We start from the raw sequence: 19,822 nt of genomic DNA on the forward strand, positions 1-19,822 counted from the left end.
CGCCCGCACCGGCAGCCCCCGGGCCGCGATCGCCGCGGCAACGGTAGCGTCACTTCCGCCTCTGCCCGGCCTCTCTAGCGCCCTTCCGCTCTATCGTCGCAGGGGGTGCTGGAGGTCCCTCTTGCCGCCTGCCTCTCTATGGTGCCAGAGCCGCACCGCCGGAGCCTGGCGCGGCGGCGCGGAGAGGCCGCTCTCCCCTCCCCCCCCGCCCCGAGCTGCCCCCCGGCTCTGCCCACGCGATGCCGGGCCGCGGGGCCCCGCCGCCCGCGCCGCCGGCCGGCGCCTGAGTCGCAGCGCCGCCGAGCTGAGGTGAGCTGAGGTGGCGGCAGGTCACCGCCGCGGGTGGAGAGGAGACGTTTGCCCCGGTGCCGGGCACCGCCGCCGCCGCCTTCCGCTCGCCCCGGCCGCGTCGAGCCGGGGGGGTGCTGGGGCGGCACGGCCGGGCGGCGGGACGGTGCCGTCCCCGCGCAGCACCGCGCAGCGTCCGGCGGAGCGGGCAGGGCGGCGGGGTGGTGGGGGGAACCTGCCTCGGAGCCCGCTGGGGCTCCGCGGGGCCGCGCTGAGGCGAGCGCGGCGGCGGGCTGGCGGCGGTTAAACGGCTGGCGGGGGGGCGGCGAGGCGACCGGGCGGGCTGCGCTCGTGGCCGCCGCGGCTGGGGCGGCAGGTGCCGCAGGGACGGGGGGCGGCGGCGGCCGCCTGCCCCCCCGGAGAGCGCTGGTCCCGTGCCGGGAAAGGGCACGTCTGCACATGTCGAGGATGAGACGCTTCCCTCCCCCCCCCCCCCCCGATGTGTTAAAGTCCGTATTCGGGAGAGACTGCTTCTTCCCTCGAGAAATGCTTTGCTGGTCGCTGATGGAGCGATTTCTGCTTGTTTGTTAAAGTCCCAGAAGCTACATATTTAGTCTGAGGTTTGTCTCCGGGTTTCGTGGGATGCTTTGATCTTTGCGGCGGCTGCTGAATAGTCACTTCGGGACTTGGTTCTTTGTATCATCCTCGCAGCCTTCAGCAGGTGCAGGATCCTGCCCCAGCAAATCTGCTGCAAAATAATTTGTTGGCCTGTTCCCGCCTGATACTTTTGCGTAGTTATTTGTTACGTAAAGCCACAATGTGGTAATCCAGCAGCACTGATTTCAGTGATGCCTTAATAAGCAATAACTTTAGAGCCATCTTAAAAATATATTCAAGTTCAGTGAAGCTTGGAATGACTTGAGTCCTTCCTTTAGTGATACGATGCAAAACCTGTGAATGGCAGGTAAGTGACCGCTGTGTGATGAAGTTCTAGGGAAGGGGGGTAGAGAATCTTCCGAAACATCTTTCCCCGCTTTTTGTGTAGTTTACACAGAACGTAAGAGTGATTTGGTAGTCACGGGGTAGTCCTCAAATTAATGGCTCTGTAGGATTTTGAGTAAGTCTCTTATTTTTCCACGTCTCTTTTTCCTCTTTGTAAAAGGGTAAAGTAACACTTGATCACTTACTAAGTTAAAAGTTTAATTTTGTTTAACATATATGTTTTAAACAGAGCCTGAAACACGAATAAAATGTGGATTCTTCTTTTATTTTCTGCTTGGTATATCTGTGTAATGTGAAGAGGGGCTGGGTCAAATTTAGCAAAGATTGCAAAAGCCTTGTTGCATGAAGCTGTTCTTCATATCTGTGCTTTATTTTTAAATACCCTGCTGTTTTATACTGAGTACCGTAATAGTCTTCCCTGTGTCTTAAGGGAAATGGGCAGCTGGATGATGGGTAGACCTCCATCCATTTTTAAACTGGACTTTTATGTTTTTAATAGCTTTTTCCCCCTCTAACTAGTTAGTCTGATAGTTCAGTAATTCTTAGGACTTTTAGAAGATGGAGAAGAGCTTGGTTTTTCTTTGAGAAAATGTTTAGTAATGCCTTAATTTAGCAGCCCTTATCAAAGTTTATCAGTAAGCTACGGCCATAGAAAGGTTAGAAAAATAGTTACTACGTTATCATTTTGTATCCCATATGTTTTAAGGTTTATTAAAGAACCCTAGAAACTTTTATTGCCAGTTACAGCACTCAGGAGTGTTAAGGTTTTCTTTGAATGGGCTCCTCTGGGTAATTGAGTTTATTCAGAGGAGTGTTGGCTGGGTACGGCCCAAAGGCACGCCCTGATATTCTTCATAGACTAGAAATGATACTTTTTTTTTTTTTATTCACATTTGCATTTACTGTAGCATAGCGCTTGCCTGCATTGAACTGTGAATTTCTCGAGGATAAATTTATCATTCTCCTTTTTTCTCCTAGAAGAAGAGCCTGCCAGATATTTTTATACTGAATCTTACATGCATAAAGAACTACCTCTTTCACATCTAGCTGTTATCCTTGAGAAACTATTGAAGCCTTAGGAAGATGGTAAGTTTTGTACATTTCTTATTTAGAAATTGAAGTGCAGGAAGTCATCTAATACAGTAATGTGTATCCCAAGGACATTTAAACATAGCGTGGATTTTCTAGTTTAATCCAGCTATTGCCACATGCAAATATCTGAATTTATAGTTTTACCTCATGGAGGTGTCTTTGAAGTTTAAGTTCGTTGCTGGATGCTCTGAAATTATTGTTTCCTTCTAACTGATAATTTATTTAAAAAACCAAAAAGGTTACCTATTTGATTGGATTCCAGCCTGTGTTTGAACCAAAAGTGCTAATTATTTGTTTAGGTCGAGGAGATGAGTGAGGAAATATTTTTCTTCTCCATGGTTCTAAATGTCTTTTATATTTATCTTTATTTTATAGGGCTTCATTTCAAGTTTATTTTTAAAGTTAGTATTTAAGCATTAGTGTTGTAGTATTATTTTGCTATGCATTAAGCACTTAGCAATAGTAAATATTGCTAAATACTGCTAAGTACGGGGGGAAATTGCATTAGCACATACATCTTGATCTCAGGTTTTTAAAATCTTGTATCTGTACTTCACTTTACATCCAAATTCAGTAGAAGTACTTCTGCACAAAAAACGGTATATGAATATAAACGTGCAGACAGTTTTTCTTGTCATGATGGTGAGACTTGTCATGAGATCCTGTTGTTTAGCTCAGAACACATTAAGTTTATTAGCTTCTTATTGTTTCAGAAACTTAACTCTTTATCTTTCCATTTTATTCAGCCTATCCCATTTTACCATTAAATCATTGTAAAATTTACCCATGAAATTTACTCTTAATATTGATTATTCTTTTTCAAAATTATGCATTTATTGAAAGGTTCACCTGTTACCACAAAACATCTCTGATGTAACTTAAAAAAAAAAAAAAAAGTTAACAACAGAACTGCTGTTCCAAAAATGAGCTGAAAGAATCACTTAAGCGTCTTAGCTTAGAGAGAGAGAAGAAAATTAATTCACTTGCTATACACTTGAAGTAACAGAAACTTCTCTATGCCTTGCTGTGATGCAGAACATCACAGAATTATCATTTTTTAACTTCTAGGCTAGTCAGTGTACTGAAGTAATCTTGTTATAACGCTTTGGATGGTAACCTAGGAGAATAGTGGAAGAGTGGGAAGAGTATTCTTCAAAAGTATAAGGTTTGTGCACTCAGGACGTAGCAAAATACAATCAAAAAACTTGGAAATAATGTCTAGTAAGCATTATTCTCAAAAATGATTCAGACCCTCGTTTATTTGAGCTGTTCCTTTGTTTTCCTTCCCTCCCTTCCCCCCTTAATGCGCAAAATAAAAATCCTAAGGACTGAAGTAACATTTAATCCTGTGCCTCGCTCTGGTTTGAGATTCAGAAAGTTTTGCAACCTGTTGGTTATATTGGACATCTGCCTACTAAATGAAAATCATGCTTTATAGTGAAGCCAGCCATTATTGCAATTAAAGCCAGTATAGTCTATAAACCTTGAGTTACTGCTTTTTTTATGTACAGTCTGTTGCCAAAAATGGCTAGAGACTTGGATTTGGGGGGGGGGGGTGTCTTTTGTTATTTGAACAAACTACTAGTAGTGGGGGAAGCAAGAGTCTGAGGTTGCTTGGAAACCTGCCTGCTCCGTATGACAGTGTAGAAAGCTTCCAGCCTGGCAGTGGGAACACTGAAAACCTGATTAATCAGGAGTTACTGTCTTTTAAAAAGGCTAGATCAATTCTGCAGCTCACTGGGGCGTGCTCATGCACCAATTCAGTGGAACTATTAAGATAGCTGTTTTTTGAAATTATTTCTAAGCATTAGGTATATAGTCATGCGTGTTAATATGAGTTATTTGAAAAAACTTTATGTTAGACCACTCTTCGTTAGTTATTTTTCTGTTGTCATAACATGTTATTTAAAAATAAAGCATTTCACACCAGGTACAGTCTGACTTTGCAGACTTGCAAGCACTGCAGTGAAGTTCACAGCTGACTACAGAGCTATCCAGCATGAAAAAAGAAAAAATCTTAAATGAGCTGATGACTTGAGTTCTACCCCTACTGATGTTATTAACATTGTCCACATCTTATTTTGCCTTATAATGAAGACAGCAGTATTTTTAATGTTTTCAGTGGAGAGGCTAAGGGTTTTTTTTAGTGTGAAGACTGTTGCATAAGCTGTGTATTGTAAGGCATTTTGGCAGGGGTACAGCCTTTCTCACTCTGTGCTATATCTGTTCTGTGTATATAGAGAAACTCAGTCTCCAGGACTATCAGTCTGCCATCTTTCATCAGCACTAAATTTACTGCAAAAGCTTTTGGTGTGTACGCAAAAAAGTCCTATTAAAATGTTTGTAGACGTGAGTAAAAAAGGTTAAACTAAGTGCATCTTCTGTTTACTTCTCCCAGAGAATTCCTCTTTATTGAGTTCTGATAAGTACACATCGGTACACTCTGCTGACTCTCAAATTCACTCAACCCATGTTTGTGTGTATATCTTTTTCGTCTTTAATAGTCTGGTAATGTCATCTTGCTCAGGAGTGTGTCATGCGAAACAACTTTTTTTACTCTTTTTACTTATCTACTTACTATATTATTGTAATGTCTGAAAAATGAATTGCTGACCTGTAAAGTAAGGAAAATTTGTAGGAGAAATGATGTATACAATATTTTTGTAGACAAATTTTTATGTGTTACAAGCTTGCTTTTAGGAACATAATTGCTTCGGAGCATGAAGTTCTTTCTGTTGTTTTCCTGATACTGTACTCCGTCTTCTCACCAAACTGAATTGCTAACCTATGACCCGATAATCTGAGCTTTAAAACTGTTTTTGCCCACCTATGGGATGGATTTAATTTTTCTTCTTTTGTTTCCTTTGGAAAAGGAATATTACACTAAGGGGCAAGTTAAACATAATTAAAAATAACTGAATAAAAAAAATTAATACTAGTATGTGTCGTATATTTGTAATAAGGGCATCTGCTAGAAAGATTTTTAGGCTTGCTTGAAGAATATGTCATTGAAATATTAGTTCAATTTGTAGTATGTGTTTTGGGGGTTCTTCCCTAATGGTTAAAACTTGGAATTTTTTGTGCTTTTAGCCTCTAAATGAAGGTATGATGTTCTGTCACTGTACACCAACGTTTCAGTTGTATGTGCAGTAGAGTTCTGGTGCTGTTCATTCTGTTGTTACTATGTTACAGTTAACTAAGGGCAAAATAATATTGGGAAGCATCTATCCTGAAACGTAGAAGGTTGTAAATTATTCAGTAATATTTTGGTATCTTCCTTTATCCACGTCTTTGTAAAATAATGTGAGGCTCACAGTGCAGATCCCTTACATATCTGATCCCAGGAGGATTTTAGATAGCTGAAATATAAAGTTACCCTTTATCCGATGTGGAATTGGTGGCTGCTTAGTTTCTTTTCTGGATTTATATTTTCTCAAGGAAGACTATTAAAATCTTTTGTTTTAGCACTTTAATATGACAAAATTAGTATAAAAAAGGAAATATAAATCATTCAGTGTGTCTTTAGGTTGTGGCTGTCCTTCTGTCTTGATATCATTTAAACTGTCTGGGTTGTTTTTTTTTTTAAGTGAAATTAGTTTTATTATCTTCTTATTACAGTAGTGATGCTTTGTGAAATGGTTTGTGTTTTTTTTTTTTTTAATGGAAAGATGCCTTCCTAATGGAAAGTACTTAAAGTGGTCTTAGTAAGAATTTTCTCAGAAAACTGATTTAAAACAGGTTAGATCTCTGGCTCTTTACAGATTCAAGTATTACAAACAAATTCAAATTCTGTTAGGAAAAACTGATAACTGTGCGCTTCAGGAAAGCTCTGCAAGACTTATTAATCAAAAGTGTGTGCAAATTATTAGAGACAACTCATATAGCCAGCATCTCTTTACACAATGAGAACTGAAATGAACTACCTGAATAACTTCCTGTTGAAAAGGGAAGAGTTAGAGCAGCGCTCAAGGCTGAATTCACCACTGGGCTAAGCGATCACAGTTTCGTTAACTTCGGACGAGTTACGGTAGTGATTAATTCGGGGGGGCTGTGATCTGATTAATATACGCCTGTTTTGGTTTATACTTGTTTGAATTCTCGCTCAAGTGTTTAAAGGCAAAAAAATAAAGAGAACCTAGTAGTTTGACCAACTTCATGTAGGAAGTTCAGAGCAGAGAAAGGACTAAGTTAGATGAGACTAACTTATCTTAGTCATTCATATCCATGGACCATTCCTCTTTTCTAAAATATAAAACCAACAGGTGAAAATTTTTTGTAGAGCTGCTGAGTAGTTCTGTTTTTTTTAATAATGACAGTTATTGAAGTTCTGTAACAATAAGCTCTGACGTTAGTTACTTTCCAGTTGGACCTGCAGGTTTGATAACAAACAGATCACAGTCATGTAATACTTGCAGACAAAAATTGTTTCGCAGATTTTATGGATAGTTTTCTGTTTGTAGTTTCTTGTGGTCTTTATGTGATTTAGGAGCTAATTAAATATTTTGACCACGCTATTTTTTTTTTTTATATTTATCAGGGCTGTTACATTTGTTCACCCCTCAGGTGTAAATTATGAAATTCAGCCTCAGTAAGTGGAAAGCGTTGAATGCTCTGTTTCTTCAGATGGGCAGGTCTTGAGTAATTGCCCAGTTCTTCTTGTAGCTCTATTTCAAGGGACTGTATTCTGTCATTTCTACCTTTTTCTGTCATTTTCTACCATTTCTACCATGTTTGAAGTTGTTACCAGAGACACTGAGGCATTTGAGATCACTGCAGTTTTTTGGTTTATGGGATGAAGCTCTCTCTCCTGAGGTAGTAGAGTTTATAAGCTTTCTTACCTGGTAAAGATTTGGCTAAGAATGAGCTGAGTTGATTAGTTTTCAAAAACAGATTATATTGATTTGACTTCATTTTTTTATGAAAGGAAATACTCATCCTGCGAAGATCTTTGAACTCTTAGTTATCACCTCACTTACAGGTGGCCAAAACTTCATTTTCAGTGCTGGTTAATATAAAACAGTTGTTGACGGTTGTTAAGCAGGTATGTGCCAAGCTCACAGTTTTTGTCTGTATTTGTTTCTTTTTCGCCTAGAGATTATACTAATAATGATTTTTTACTGATTGATGAGATACTTGCGTGAATTTGTCTAGTGGCAAGTTTTAAATTTTTATTATACTTCATTATCAGATTTGTAAACCTATTCAGAAGCGTGAAAACAATCTGGGAGTTGTTCAGCTGAAAATAAAACACAAATCGGGGCAAAAGGCAAATTACTTATGCTCGTAAGACTTAAAGGGAGATTTGTATAGCCCAAGGCAGGACCAGTTACACATGGGTCATTCTTAACTAATGTTTGTCTAGCCTGTTTATAAAAGTTTTGCAGTGATAAAAGTTCTTTATCCTCCTATGATAATCTGTTCCACTGCCTTACTACTTCTCACTACCTGAGAAAAGTTCCAGCACTTAGCTACTCATTTACTCTCATATCATTCAGTGTACCCAAATGTGAAATTTGTCCTAGTATAGCTTGAAACCCAAAACTTATATGAGGTCTCTTACAGTACACTCAGGAGACTGATCTGTGTTTGAGTACTGAAAAAGAGCTTGTTTATGCAAAATTTTTTCCCCAACTCTTGTCTGTTTTCTAGTAAAATACATTATTTGTTCCCAGGCAAACCACTTGGGTTTGGCTACTGACTGAAATCTCTTTTTATAGTAATGGTAAGCGTGGAAGAGTAGATTATGTTTAGCTGTATATTTTCATCCTTGTATAGTATAGCTGTGAATAAGCAGTATGAAGCTTAGAAGTTGAAAATAGCAGGTGGACCTTCCTCTCAGAACCTGGCTATTCCTGTTGTTTATAAATGTAAAGATCATCATGCCTTTAAACGTCAGTGTCACTTGAGAAATATCATTTTAATGCCAGAAAGTGCCAAACCACCAAGCCGTTCCTGCTCAGATGTTTTTGTAAATTCAGTGAATTAGATAAACCACTCTTGCTTCTGAGTATTTCCTGGAGGATACCAGACTTAACATGTTTGAAGAGATAGACCTTCTAAACCATGCATCTGGCACGTGGAAGCAGAAAATACAGAAGAAGGTATTTTTGCCCCGAGTACATTCTTTCAAGGCAGAAGATAGGGCAAACTGAACATAATCAGGAGGCTGTTAAAGAGATTCTCTCATAGTGAGGCTATCCAGTAATGGGATTGCACATCAGATTATCTTGTGATAAGATAAACCACTAATGAGTCCACGCTATGAGACAGCACAACAGCTTGGTAATTTTTTTTCTGCAGGGGTGTCGGGTTGGATAATGAAATTGTGTGCCTAATTATTTTTTCCTCCTTTAGACGCAGCCTTTTTGCAGCATGCCAACCATCAAGTGTTGTGCATAGAACGCAACAAAGAGCATAAGTCTCCTAGCTGCAAGCGGTCTGGCCTTGTGAGATGATGACAGCTAAATGAAATGCCTACCCTCTTTACCTGTGGTCTCTTCCTAGTGCAGCAAATTGTGCGATGGTCAAGTACACCTTCAGCAGCTAGTACTTCTCCCTGATTTTCTTAATGGCTGTGATGAGGCAGGGGCACTCCAAAGCAGTTTGGTGATAATGTTGCAACTTGCTTCAGGGATATTTTGCATTCCTCGTCAGTGGAAGAAGCAAATAGTTGTAGAAAACTTACACTTGTACTTTCTCACAAGAACACATTTTCACAGTTTGTTAGTTCTCGTAACAGCATAGTAGATATTGTCATGTTTACTGCAAGACAGTAGACAGTAATGGTATATTATATGTAGCTTTACTGTTCTTGAATTATGCCGTGTAGCTACTCTACTAGGTTGTCTAGAGCTTCCTCTCCATTGCTATACGTCTTCATTTGTAAGGAAAAATAATTTTTCATTAAATAAGAAATCAACATGTTCATCAACATTCTTTCATGTGTGCAGAAATTAAATTGCAGTAATAATTTGCAGTGCACGTTTTCATTTTGCATGGCCGTTACAGTTTTCACATCAGTTTGTATTGGTATGTAGAAGATCTTGTATCAATATGAGACAAGCTCTTCTTTCTAAAATTATTACCTCACCGTGATCCAGCTTCTTACTTGTATACAACCTTTTTGTATGTACTATGCAGAAAATTAGATACATGGCTGTAATTGATCAGTGTCTGATAGGGTATAATGAATTCTCTTGTGCCTTGCTGTACTCTATCTTGAGAAAAAAAAAAAAAGAATCACTAACTCATGTTCAGTTTTTTGTTTACTGTCTCTAGGATGCTTTCCAATACAAGAGACTGAGTGGCTATACTCTCTTTGGTATTAAATGCCCTTTTTAGAAGAAAATCGGACATAGTGTCTTCTGTTTGTCTTACAGAATTTCATTTTTTTCCTTTGGACCACTTATATTTCTACCATTAATTAGGAGTTCAGTCTTCAAAAATACTTAGGACTGCTTCTAACTGCAGATTTTATAGTTTTGTTTCATTGCGAAAGTTAATGAAAAGATTGAATAGAATCAACTCTGAGAACCAACCTGAAATGCCTGTTCAGTTTGAGTAGAGCAATATAGGTGATCTGATGGGAAAACTGACTTTTCAAAGAAGAATTAAAAGACTTGAGTCTATATAGTTAATGTAGAATAATGAACTGACATGAGAATGATGGAGGGAAAATAGTATCTATGGCATAGGAACTATATGAAGGCAGTCAAGTGGAATTAAAAAAAAAAAGTTTTGCCATAACCTTCCTGAACGTTCAAACATTTTGCTTTTTGCCAGCAGATATAGTGTGATGATTCTGATCTATGCTGTGAAATATTTTTGAGATTAGCCAATGAAATAATATGCTATATATACAATAAACTTTCACAAAAACCACCTGGTTTCCAGGATAGGGCAGCTGAGTGTCAGTGTGTGTTCTCTGTTTTTTATACCTTCTTCAAATTTCTGCTGTGCCAGGTCAGGGAAGTTTCCAGTTCTTACCATTTTTAAGAGGACAGTCCAAGCAATTGTTTTTAAGGTAATATTTCTGTAGTGAGGATTGACGAAAGAAAAGCAGTGTAGTACTATACACACACAAAAAAGATCAACTAGAAAAGTCTTTGAAGGTATATGAAACAAGAGAACACTGCAGAGCATGGACTTTTTAAAATTTAAATTGACTGACTTAAAATAGAAGTGAGTACCAAGATATTTCTTTAGTGCATGCGCTGCTTGACTACAAGCAAACAAACATACAGCTTATTTCTTCTCTACGGACTTTGTCTTTTGGCCATTTGGCAAAGTATTTTCCCTTTTATTTTAAACTTGTGCTATATTCACTGTGGTTATAACAGCATGTTAATGGTCTGTTAAATATAGTTCAAATCACCAGTGTGTTAATTCCATTGTTGTTTATAAGTAAGCATTCCTGTTTCTGTTTGTAGATAGGGCTGAAGTTCATGCTCACGTGATTTAGCTGCCCTTCTGTACCTACTTTGTGCCTTGGTAAAGTCAAAAGTGGATAGCAAGACGGAAGCTGGGGAAAAAAGTTTGCCTTTAAAAGATCCAGGGCAAGGCTAGTCTAAATTTTTTTTTTAAAATAGCTCTTTTTGGATGCTCATTCTGTAAGCTGTGGTAAGAATTGTAGAAAGGAGTAGGTTTAAAGGCTACTTTTATTCTGAGAAGTATAGAGTTTAAAACCATAAACTAAGAAATGGTGATCTGTGTTAGCTGCGTACGCTCTCCAGTGTCTCAGCTGGAGACTGATTATCATTTTAGCCAGATGTTAATAGGAAATGAGTTAATATTTTCTATCAAAATGTTAACTTCCTCTATAGAAAATGTCACTTGTCAAAAGCATCTTTTCTTCATTTTACACAATCTCGTAGGAAACACCATGTTCAAATGCATTCAGTTGTATGTTTTCCCTGTGATTGCTATTGAAAGGATAAACTGTTGTCTCTTGATAGAAACAAAGGAGTGGTGTTAGGACTTCCTGTTGTTTTTTTTTTTTTTCTTTTTAATTGGTGCTATTAAAATTAAGCCCTCATTGGCTTTGGACAAATAGCTTTAACCTCTTTTATTTGATGTACCCTCTGATCTGTAGGAGCTGGGGAAGGGGCAGTAGTTACTATTTCATGTGCTAAGAAGAGTAAGAAACGAACCCTTTCAAATTTAACATTGTGTTTGGGATTTAGAATCGTTATCATCTATAAATCAACATAACTTGCTGGTGTGATTAAGTGCTGTCCTCCTTTTAACCTTTCATTTCATATTTAATTCTCACTGAGAGAAAAGACCTTTTAGAAGGACCTTATTCTAAACAGCCACATTCTCTTGAATGCCTCCCATTGAGATCCCTTCTTTATCGTTCTGATGCGCAAAGAAAGGAGTTTCTATTATTTGGTTGCCAAAAAATACAGTTTGCATACTTCCCAGTCAAGTGTACAATTCATTAATCTTCGAGACTGACATTTATAGAAAAGGTGGATATCTTTTATAGGATAGGCAGTGTCTTTTGTTAACCTGATGTGGCTGGAAAAGATGAAATTTTCTGACACCCAAGTTCTTCTGATTGGAAGTGGAAAAGGAGATGTCCTACCTGGTGCCAATTTTCCTTTTGCTTTGCCCAGCTGGTGATGGCTCCTCACCCTCTGTGCGCTTCCTAGGAACTCTGAGAACGTTATTCCTGAAGATCCCCTGGTACACAGTCACTGCAATGTTCCCTGGCCCGTGCCTTTCTGATTCCTAATCTTTACAGGGCATGATGCAGATTGAAGTTATCTGTCGGTAGGTGTAGCTGCCCAGGTCTTGTTGCTCTTGTAAAACCAGTAGGACAGAATTTGATCAAGTGAGTGACCCAGGAATACGTAAGTGGAGGAGAAGCTTTTGCTGGGGAAGCATAGGCTACTAAAAATGATACTAATATCCTTCATGGCAGCGATAAGCACAAAAATATATATGTTGGGATAAGAATAAAGTGTTTTAGAAATAAGCTCTTCAGGAGTACTAACAAATATTATTTTGGGAAAGGTCTAGAGGGCAGTCATAGAGGGACAGAATGTTTGGTAACAGTGAGGAAAAAGGAGTGGAGAATTCAGAAGGTTTAATGCTGCAAAGTGTCTATTGGCTGTGCCTGCTAACAACTATTGTAGGTGGTCAGCAGGAACTGTGGTAGCCAGAGTACATATGAGCACAGGCTAGCTTCTGTGCTGTCCTCTTTACCCCTGCCATCCTGTGCCCTTCCCTTTTGTTTCCTCCTAAACCTACAAGCTGAGAAGAAAATTTTTACAGTGGACACCTTCCTATGGTTCCCTTTGATCTGCTCTGCATACACGTTCGAGTTCAGTACTTAGTGACTGAATGAGTCCTTGCTACGAAAAGGAAAATATTATTTACACCTTCTTTGTTTGTTTGTTTCCAGAACTAGTGACTTTTATTCTTGATATGAAACATTTTCATGAAGAGTATTTTAAGCCAAGTGCAAAAATCAGATACAGATCTCCTCGTGGTGTGGCTCATGTCTAAGTAATGATATATCTCTCACCATTCATAGCCACAGAATCATAGGATGATTAAGGTTGGTAAGCACCTCTGGAGATCGTCTGGACCAACTCTCCTGCTCAAAGCAGGGTCAGCTAGGGCAGGATGCTCTGGAGCACGTGCAGTCAAGTTTTGAATGTCTAGTCCAAGGGTGGAGACTCCACAACTCCTATGGGAAAGTTGTTACGGTGTTCATCCGCTCTCACAGTAAAGAAGTCTTTTCTTATGCTTAAACAGAATTTCTTGTGTTTCATTTTGTCCCTATTGCCTCTTGTTATTTCATTGCATACTACTGAGAAGAGTCTGACTCCATCTTCTTTCCTCCCTGCTGTTAAGTATTTATACACATGATAAGATTTCTCCCCCATTCCCCCTTCTCTTCTCTTGGCTAAAGAGTCCCAGCTCTTTCGCCCTTTTCTCATATGACAGATGCTCCAGTCCCTTTTATGTCCTTCCTATACTGGGGAGCCCAGAACTGGACCCAGTACTCCAGAAGTGGTCTAATCAGTGCTGCGTGGAGGGGAAGGATTACCTTCCCCCAACGTGCTGGCCATGCTCTTTCTCATGCAGCCTGGGATGCCATTGGCCACCTTTGTCATAAGAGCAATTGCTGTTACATGTTCAACTTGTCCACCGGGAACCCCAGGTCTTTCTGCACAAAGCCACTCTCCAGCCAGTCAGCCCCCAGCCTGTACTGGTGCCTGGGGTTGTGGTTCCCTGGTCTTCCTTTTTGTCCTTCTTGAAGATGGGAGTCACGTTTGTTTTCTTCTAGTCCTTGTAGCACCTGCAGAAGTTGCATAGGAAAATAATTTTGGGCAAATCTTTTTGGTAATCTTTAATGTAAAAATATTCCTGGGTGTGAAAGGGAACTTATTTCTCCTCTGGGGCATTATTTTTGTTTGTTTTTCTGCAATCTGAATTCTGACAAGTAAAATGAAACAGCGTCTTGTATATTTAGTATGTATGTATTCCATCAATTTCAGTGTCTTATGCCAGGTTATAAGACTGAGTTTTCCCAAAATGAGTTTTCCTTTGAAGGAAAGGGTAGGAAGCTGCTTAAAGATGCTTCTCTAAGCTCTTCTGTAACACAAAGGTGCTTGGCAGTTTTTGGCTTTACTATTTGAAACACATCAAATAAATCAAGTAGGAGGTATATGGAGGTACGTCATCAACATAGTTGCTAAGTTAAACCGGCAGTATTGTCATACTTCTCAAAGCTAAAGGTAAACACAACTAATACAAATGTAACAGCCCTCCCTAAGAACCACATAACTCTGCTGCTAAGAGTTACCCCTTTTTTTCCTGTAAATGTGCATCTAAGTGCAGTGTCGATTAGAGTTGCATGTTCACAAAAAGGGAAAAATGACCCCTGTTGAGAGTAGGTGGTGGATTTTTTTTTAATTAACAAACCATCTGCTTCTATGTATACTGAAGACATGTTGAGTGTTTTCTTGAAAATAAGTGATAATTTGAGTCAAAGAACAGGTTCTACTGGCATCTAGTGCTTGTAACAGGATTAACCTATTTGCATATTTGAAGTGTTATCGTGACTGACAGAAATGGAAGTTTTTCTACCTTTATTCCTTGCTAGTCTTTTTTTTTTTCCAAGAAAGCTATGATCTTGTGCAACAAGAATACTTTTGTATTGATTTATATGAGGTGATGGGTCTTGTTTATCTTTTTGTTTCTCTTCGTTTTTTCAGTCATAACATTGTGAGTACGGTTGTGAAGGTCAAAGGTATGTTATTGGTAACGTAACTGGAATCAGTTGTAATTTGATTAAAAAATACAAGTTTATAGATATGTATTTTGTATGTAGGTGTACTTCGCTTTAAAACTTACAGTGGGGCAATGGATTACTGTTTCAAAGAATTTCCGCATACTTTTAAGCTATATCACTTGGCTAACGTGTTTCTTTATTGGCTGGAATGAGGCATGAGGTTACTTATCCAACATGATATATATATTATAATTGCTTTTTCTGGTTTTACATTTTAGGTCTAAAAATATTTGGAGAGAGATTCAATGGTTCAACAAGCAACGCTCTAATGGATGACAGAGAATTTCCACCAAATGACCTACAAGTAGACTCAAGGGGCAGTCGTCCTGCTGATTGTAGGGTGGAAGGTTTGGCATCTCGCTTGGTTTCCTCATCTGATGAAAATGAGAATCAACTTGACCACGATGGGAATGAGGTTCTAACCAGTAGTAACACTGCTATGGGAAGACAGGATGAGGGTGCGCAGGACAGCATCAATAATAATGAAAACGTGGACAGTGGAGACTGTACCCTAAGCTGTAAGGAAAGTGAGACTGAGAGGAGATCTGTAAATGTCCATGCGGACCCCCAGCTGGAGAAAAAGCCTGTTGCAGAAAAACAGGCAGGTGGAAAAAGAAGCCCAAGAAGCACAAGAGGCTCCAGTAAAAAATATAAAGGTACTTTATTAAAATGTTGTTTAGTTTGCTTCGAATAATAAAGCTGTAGTTCTAATCTACGAACAAATAAGAAATATATATTTTAGTTGCCGTGCTGTTTTTAAATTTCACTAAAATACTCTTTTCAGAATTGTTAATCATACTAAATCGGATTAAATTTAATGTGTTCTGCATTTTTCAGTGTTTAAATTAGATATGTAGCAAATGGAACACATGAGGAAGCAAGAATAGAGAGAGGGGCACAGTTTCAGTGTGAAAATGTTACTGACTTCTGAATCATATAGGCAGAAATTCAGGCAATAGGTTTTTGATCATTTGAGTGCTCATATGCAAGATAATTTTGGTGTCTTGATACAGTGTCAAGATTTGAAATCTTGGCATCAGTACCAAATATTTTGATCTTGGCCTGCTGCTGTAAGAATTTACTTAGGTTTTTCGAAGCTTAATACATAGTTCTAGGATTTACATTTTGAGTAATGTGCTGTTCAACAAATCTGCTTCTGCAAATTTTTGATGTTATTTCTCCTTTAGATCTTTTAAATGAATTGGATAAGGAAAATGTAAATGTTTATTACATATTCTTATTTGAGATGTTTCTTTCCTTTGTGAATGAATAGGATATGTTTGCATGAACACAGTGTTTTACTGTATTAGGTTTGTGCCCTAGACCATAAGGCATATGTGTTGTAAGCGCTGCAAATGTATTCATTGAAATGAGTGTGTCTCATTCTTTTGGTATCTTTCAAGGTTACTTGGAGCCATTGAATCATACCTGTTTAGAAAATCAGAAGTATACCTTTCAACATTAAAATATTTAGTTAAAACAAGGAATGGTTGGAATAAGTAATTGAGAATCAGTCATCTGTGATGAGGGGAATAACAGAAAGCAAGTTTCTCAAATATAATACTGATGTGTGAACGGAAGTATCTGAGGCATAACGAGCAGAAGAAATGGAGAAATGCGCCCGAAAACTGAAAGTCTGTGCCCATATTCTCTCTTCCTTAGTTTGTATTCCTGTTGATAAATGCAAGCAACTGATGCAGAATTACCTCAAAACCAATTGTGCACAATAAATGGCAGTTTCAAGGCAAAATGTAGAAAGCTAAAATATGCAAAATTTGATGAAAAATCTAGAGACATAGAACACCATGACAGAGAAGAATGCCAGTATCTCGTTCAGAGCATGACATAACTCTACAGAGTTTAAAACGGTTTTGCTGGGATTAAAAACTGAATCCCTACGAACAAACCCCGCTATTTTATTAGTAAAGAACCTTGACTGTTCCTGAGCCTCTGCATATAAGAACCAAACTACTTTCTCCTCCTTATACCAGCTCAGAGACGGAGAATAAAATAATCAAAGAGAGGGGAAGAGCGCATGAGCAAGTAGTTCAGTTCCCAGACTGAATACTTGCAGGGCATAGGACGCATGTGCTGCTTTTTTTTTATTTTTTAAACCTATTGAGACATCACAGATGAGTTGGCTTTGACTCGTAGCTGAAGAAAAGATTTATGAATCTTCTTCTCTTTCCCCATAAACAAAGCTGTTAGGGTCACTGTTTAATGTTGCCATTATAGAAAAGCTCATGTTTGACTTTAAAACTATGTTATTCATATTCCTTCTCTTACTAGTTTCTAAAGCAGTGAATTTGAAATATGGGAAACTTTTATTTGTTTTCATTTTTTCAGGACTTGCTCAGCAGGAGGTTGGTGGTCATTAGAGAAGTCTATCTTCCACTCAGGATACCTGTTTTTACTTTAGAGGAAAGAATGAGTAGTACCATTTGCGATATGTTTGAAAGCCTCTAAATGTTTGCTTTTAAGGCATAAACAGTTACAAGTATTTCATTAGTATGTTTCTGTATATGTTCAAAATGTGTTGAAGCTGTAATTATTCTAACTCTTAGAAGGAGTAGACTAATGCAGGATTAAGAATTGTTGTACCTGGTTGAAGATTGACCTAGTCCAACGTTCTGCCTCTGACAGCGGCCAGTAGAGGATTGCTAGGTCAGAGCATAAGGACAAGGCAAAGAAACTGTTTCGTTAGCGTGCTCTTGCCATCACCAGTTACCCGTTCAGGAGTTGCCCAAGAGAGAAGTGATAGAATTCGCGGACTTCCAGTGAATTTGTCACCTAATTTACAAGTTTTTTTGAGTCTGTTTAAATACTAGCATTTGTAGTGTTCTAGAGCAAGTAGTTTCAAGATTTTTAACTCTATATTTTTTGAAGAACCTCCTTTTATCTGTTTTGATGCTCCAGCAGGCATATTTGAGTGAATTGACAAGCTTATTGCTTCAGAATCCCACATTTCTCTCACATTCTTCTTGTATGCTAACTAATACTAATTTTGAATAGATTATTATTTTATCTGTTCAAGGAGGACACTGATGATCAAAGAGGTGATGTAACTGTAAATTGAAGAATTTGAGCTTTGTTAATTACTAATACTCGAATTCCTTTTAGTGAATCCTACTAGATTCAATGCAGTAGCAGTAATGATTCATCTGATTACAATATACATTTATAAAGGTGGAACTCAAATGATTCCTGTTCTCTGAAAATAAGTTTATCTTTTTCTGAAAGATCAGCCCTGGCATAGTTGGTAACAAAGTTATGAAATCATACTGTGCAATTCACCAACGTACTATATAGCATGGTGGTTTGCAGTTAATCACTTTTCCCCAAGTTAAATTCTGCAGCATATACTTTTCCTGAAAATTATTCAGCTTCTTTCTGTTGCAGCTTGAGGATGGCGAGGAAGGAGAAGTGGTTAGGATGGATTCAGCTGTTGCAGCAATGTGCCAAATTGTATGAAAAGCCAGGCAATGTCATCTTTCTTAAGGTTCTGTGCTGTGCCAAACAAGATTTTGAGCTTGCTCTGCTAGAGATATACCTCTACTTATCTGTATCGCTTTTTTTCCCCCCAAGAAAACTCCTATCTTAAAAATTAAATATTTTTGAAATATTTGTTAGTCCTTTGAAAGAAGCAGTCTGAACCAGCTTTCTGGTATTAAAAAAATTTAAAATATATATATATTTTTTTTCCTGTACCAGCAGTTACTGTCACTAGTGGGGGACTAATGCTATTGAGTGTAACAATTAAATTTCAATTAGAAAACAGAGGACAATATCCATAATTTTATTTTGATAGCTTTATTTCATAGCGAATATTGCATACTTGCACTTCTCACTCATTCTCAGGCAGGTAGCAAGGGCACCTTTATTTCATATATCTGAAGCACTGACAAAACAATAAAAAGTGAAACACTGAGAAATTGTTTGTCTTGTTTTTATTCATAAGTTCTGTTTGTTAAAATGGGATCTTTTTGCAAGTGTGGTGCTGCTTCAGTGGAACTCTTAAGAAAACTTTGAGAAAGTCTAATTCCCCCCATAGCCTAGGAATTATTGTCATACTAACTGGGCATTGAAACATTAGTTGAAACTTCTACTAGGAATCTGGCAGACTTGAACTTAGGTCTGTGTTATATTCTGAGTGAGTGCTCTGACCACTAGGTAGTAGTAATCTTCTGCATTTTTCCACATTTATTTTCATAAAGACTTTGATTCTGTTCTAGTATGGAACAAGATGGTTTTTAATATCAATATTGTGCCAAGTGAAAAAATTTCAGCTTTGATTCTTAAAATTTGAGAAGGATACATGAATCGCCTGCCTTTGTTAAAAAGTAATCTGCTGTGAGCAGTAAAATTGATGGATTCCAGAAAGATGCAGTGTCGTGTGCCCTTTTTTTAGAAACAGAGAAGAATGGGCGAATGGAAAAACAAAATAAAGAGGGATCTTAGCCCCTAACACCTTTATGATGAGAGAGCGTTACTAAGCGTTATTTCCTCGAGAAAAGTTCCAGGTTATAGTACTATTAAGGCACAGATGCTGTCTTCAGCTTAAAATAAAATAAGATAGAAGTAACTTGAATGACTGTAATGGGTTGTTTCAGAATTAGCGGAGTAAGTTGAGGGCAGAATTTATTCCAGGTGAGTCACAGCACAACTATATGTAGGAATAAAATGCAGTTTATAAACTATTTGTTAACAACAGTACCACAGTAATTTTAAAACAGAGTTTGTTATGGTACTTGCTATTGAGCATGTTTCAAACATCATTCGTATTTTGATGTTACAGATGATCGTTAACCGCTTAATATAGTGCGTTTTGAAGTGTCATTTTTTCTGAGACAAAAGGTTTGCTGAAAGATTTAGACCCTCCTTTCTGGTTTCATGATCATGGGCTGTACAGCAAGTTGTTGTTTTGAACACAGCCTTGATTCCATCTCTAAAAACACTTCCCAGTCAATATCCCACAGCCAGTTATGTCTCTTGTTGCTTCAGGCCCACGGCAAACAGGAGTAAATACTGGAAAAGCGGCGACATAAATTAATACCGGAAAAGCAATGTTAAGTTACACCCATATTTTGTCTGGCCATAAGACCTGCAGAATAACCACCCATAGAGATTATTAGT

At 38.4% G+C, this 19,822-nt stretch overlaps 1 protein-coding gene across 8 annotated transcripts in view; it reads left to right on the forward strand.

The window, feature by feature from the left end:
• The first annotated feature begins 95 nt into the window (after positions 1-95).
• CNST (consortin, connexin sorting protein) overlaps positions 96-19,822 on the forward strand; it is a 59,436-nt gene continuing 39,709 nt past the window's right edge. For 3 of the 8 annotated variants that reach the window (XR_011140322.1, XR_011140323.1, XM_068939326.1), the window contains exons 1-3: positions 96-309; positions 2,269-2,376; positions 14,908-15,345. Coding sequence is in view for 6 of the 8 variants with exons in the window: in XM_068939326.1 (XP_068795427.1) it covers positions 14,958-15,345 (388 nt within the window). In the remaining 2 variants the exon portion in view is untranslated. Of the gene's footprint in view, positions 310-889; positions 909-944; positions 1,253-2,268; positions 2,377-14,907; positions 15,346-16,160; positions 16,324-19,822 lie in introns of those variants that run through there. The other 5 variants (XM_068939327.1, XM_009686632.2, XM_009686631.2 and 2 more) reach the window with 5 other exon arrangements.

Source organism: Struthio camelus, chromosome 3 (genome assembly GCF_040807025.1).
Source record: "Struthio camelus isolate bStrCam1 chromosome 3, bStrCam1.hap1, whole genome shotgun sequence".
NCBI classification, from domain to species: Eukaryota; Metazoa; Chordata; class Aves; order Struthioniformes; family Struthionidae; genus Struthio; species Struthio camelus.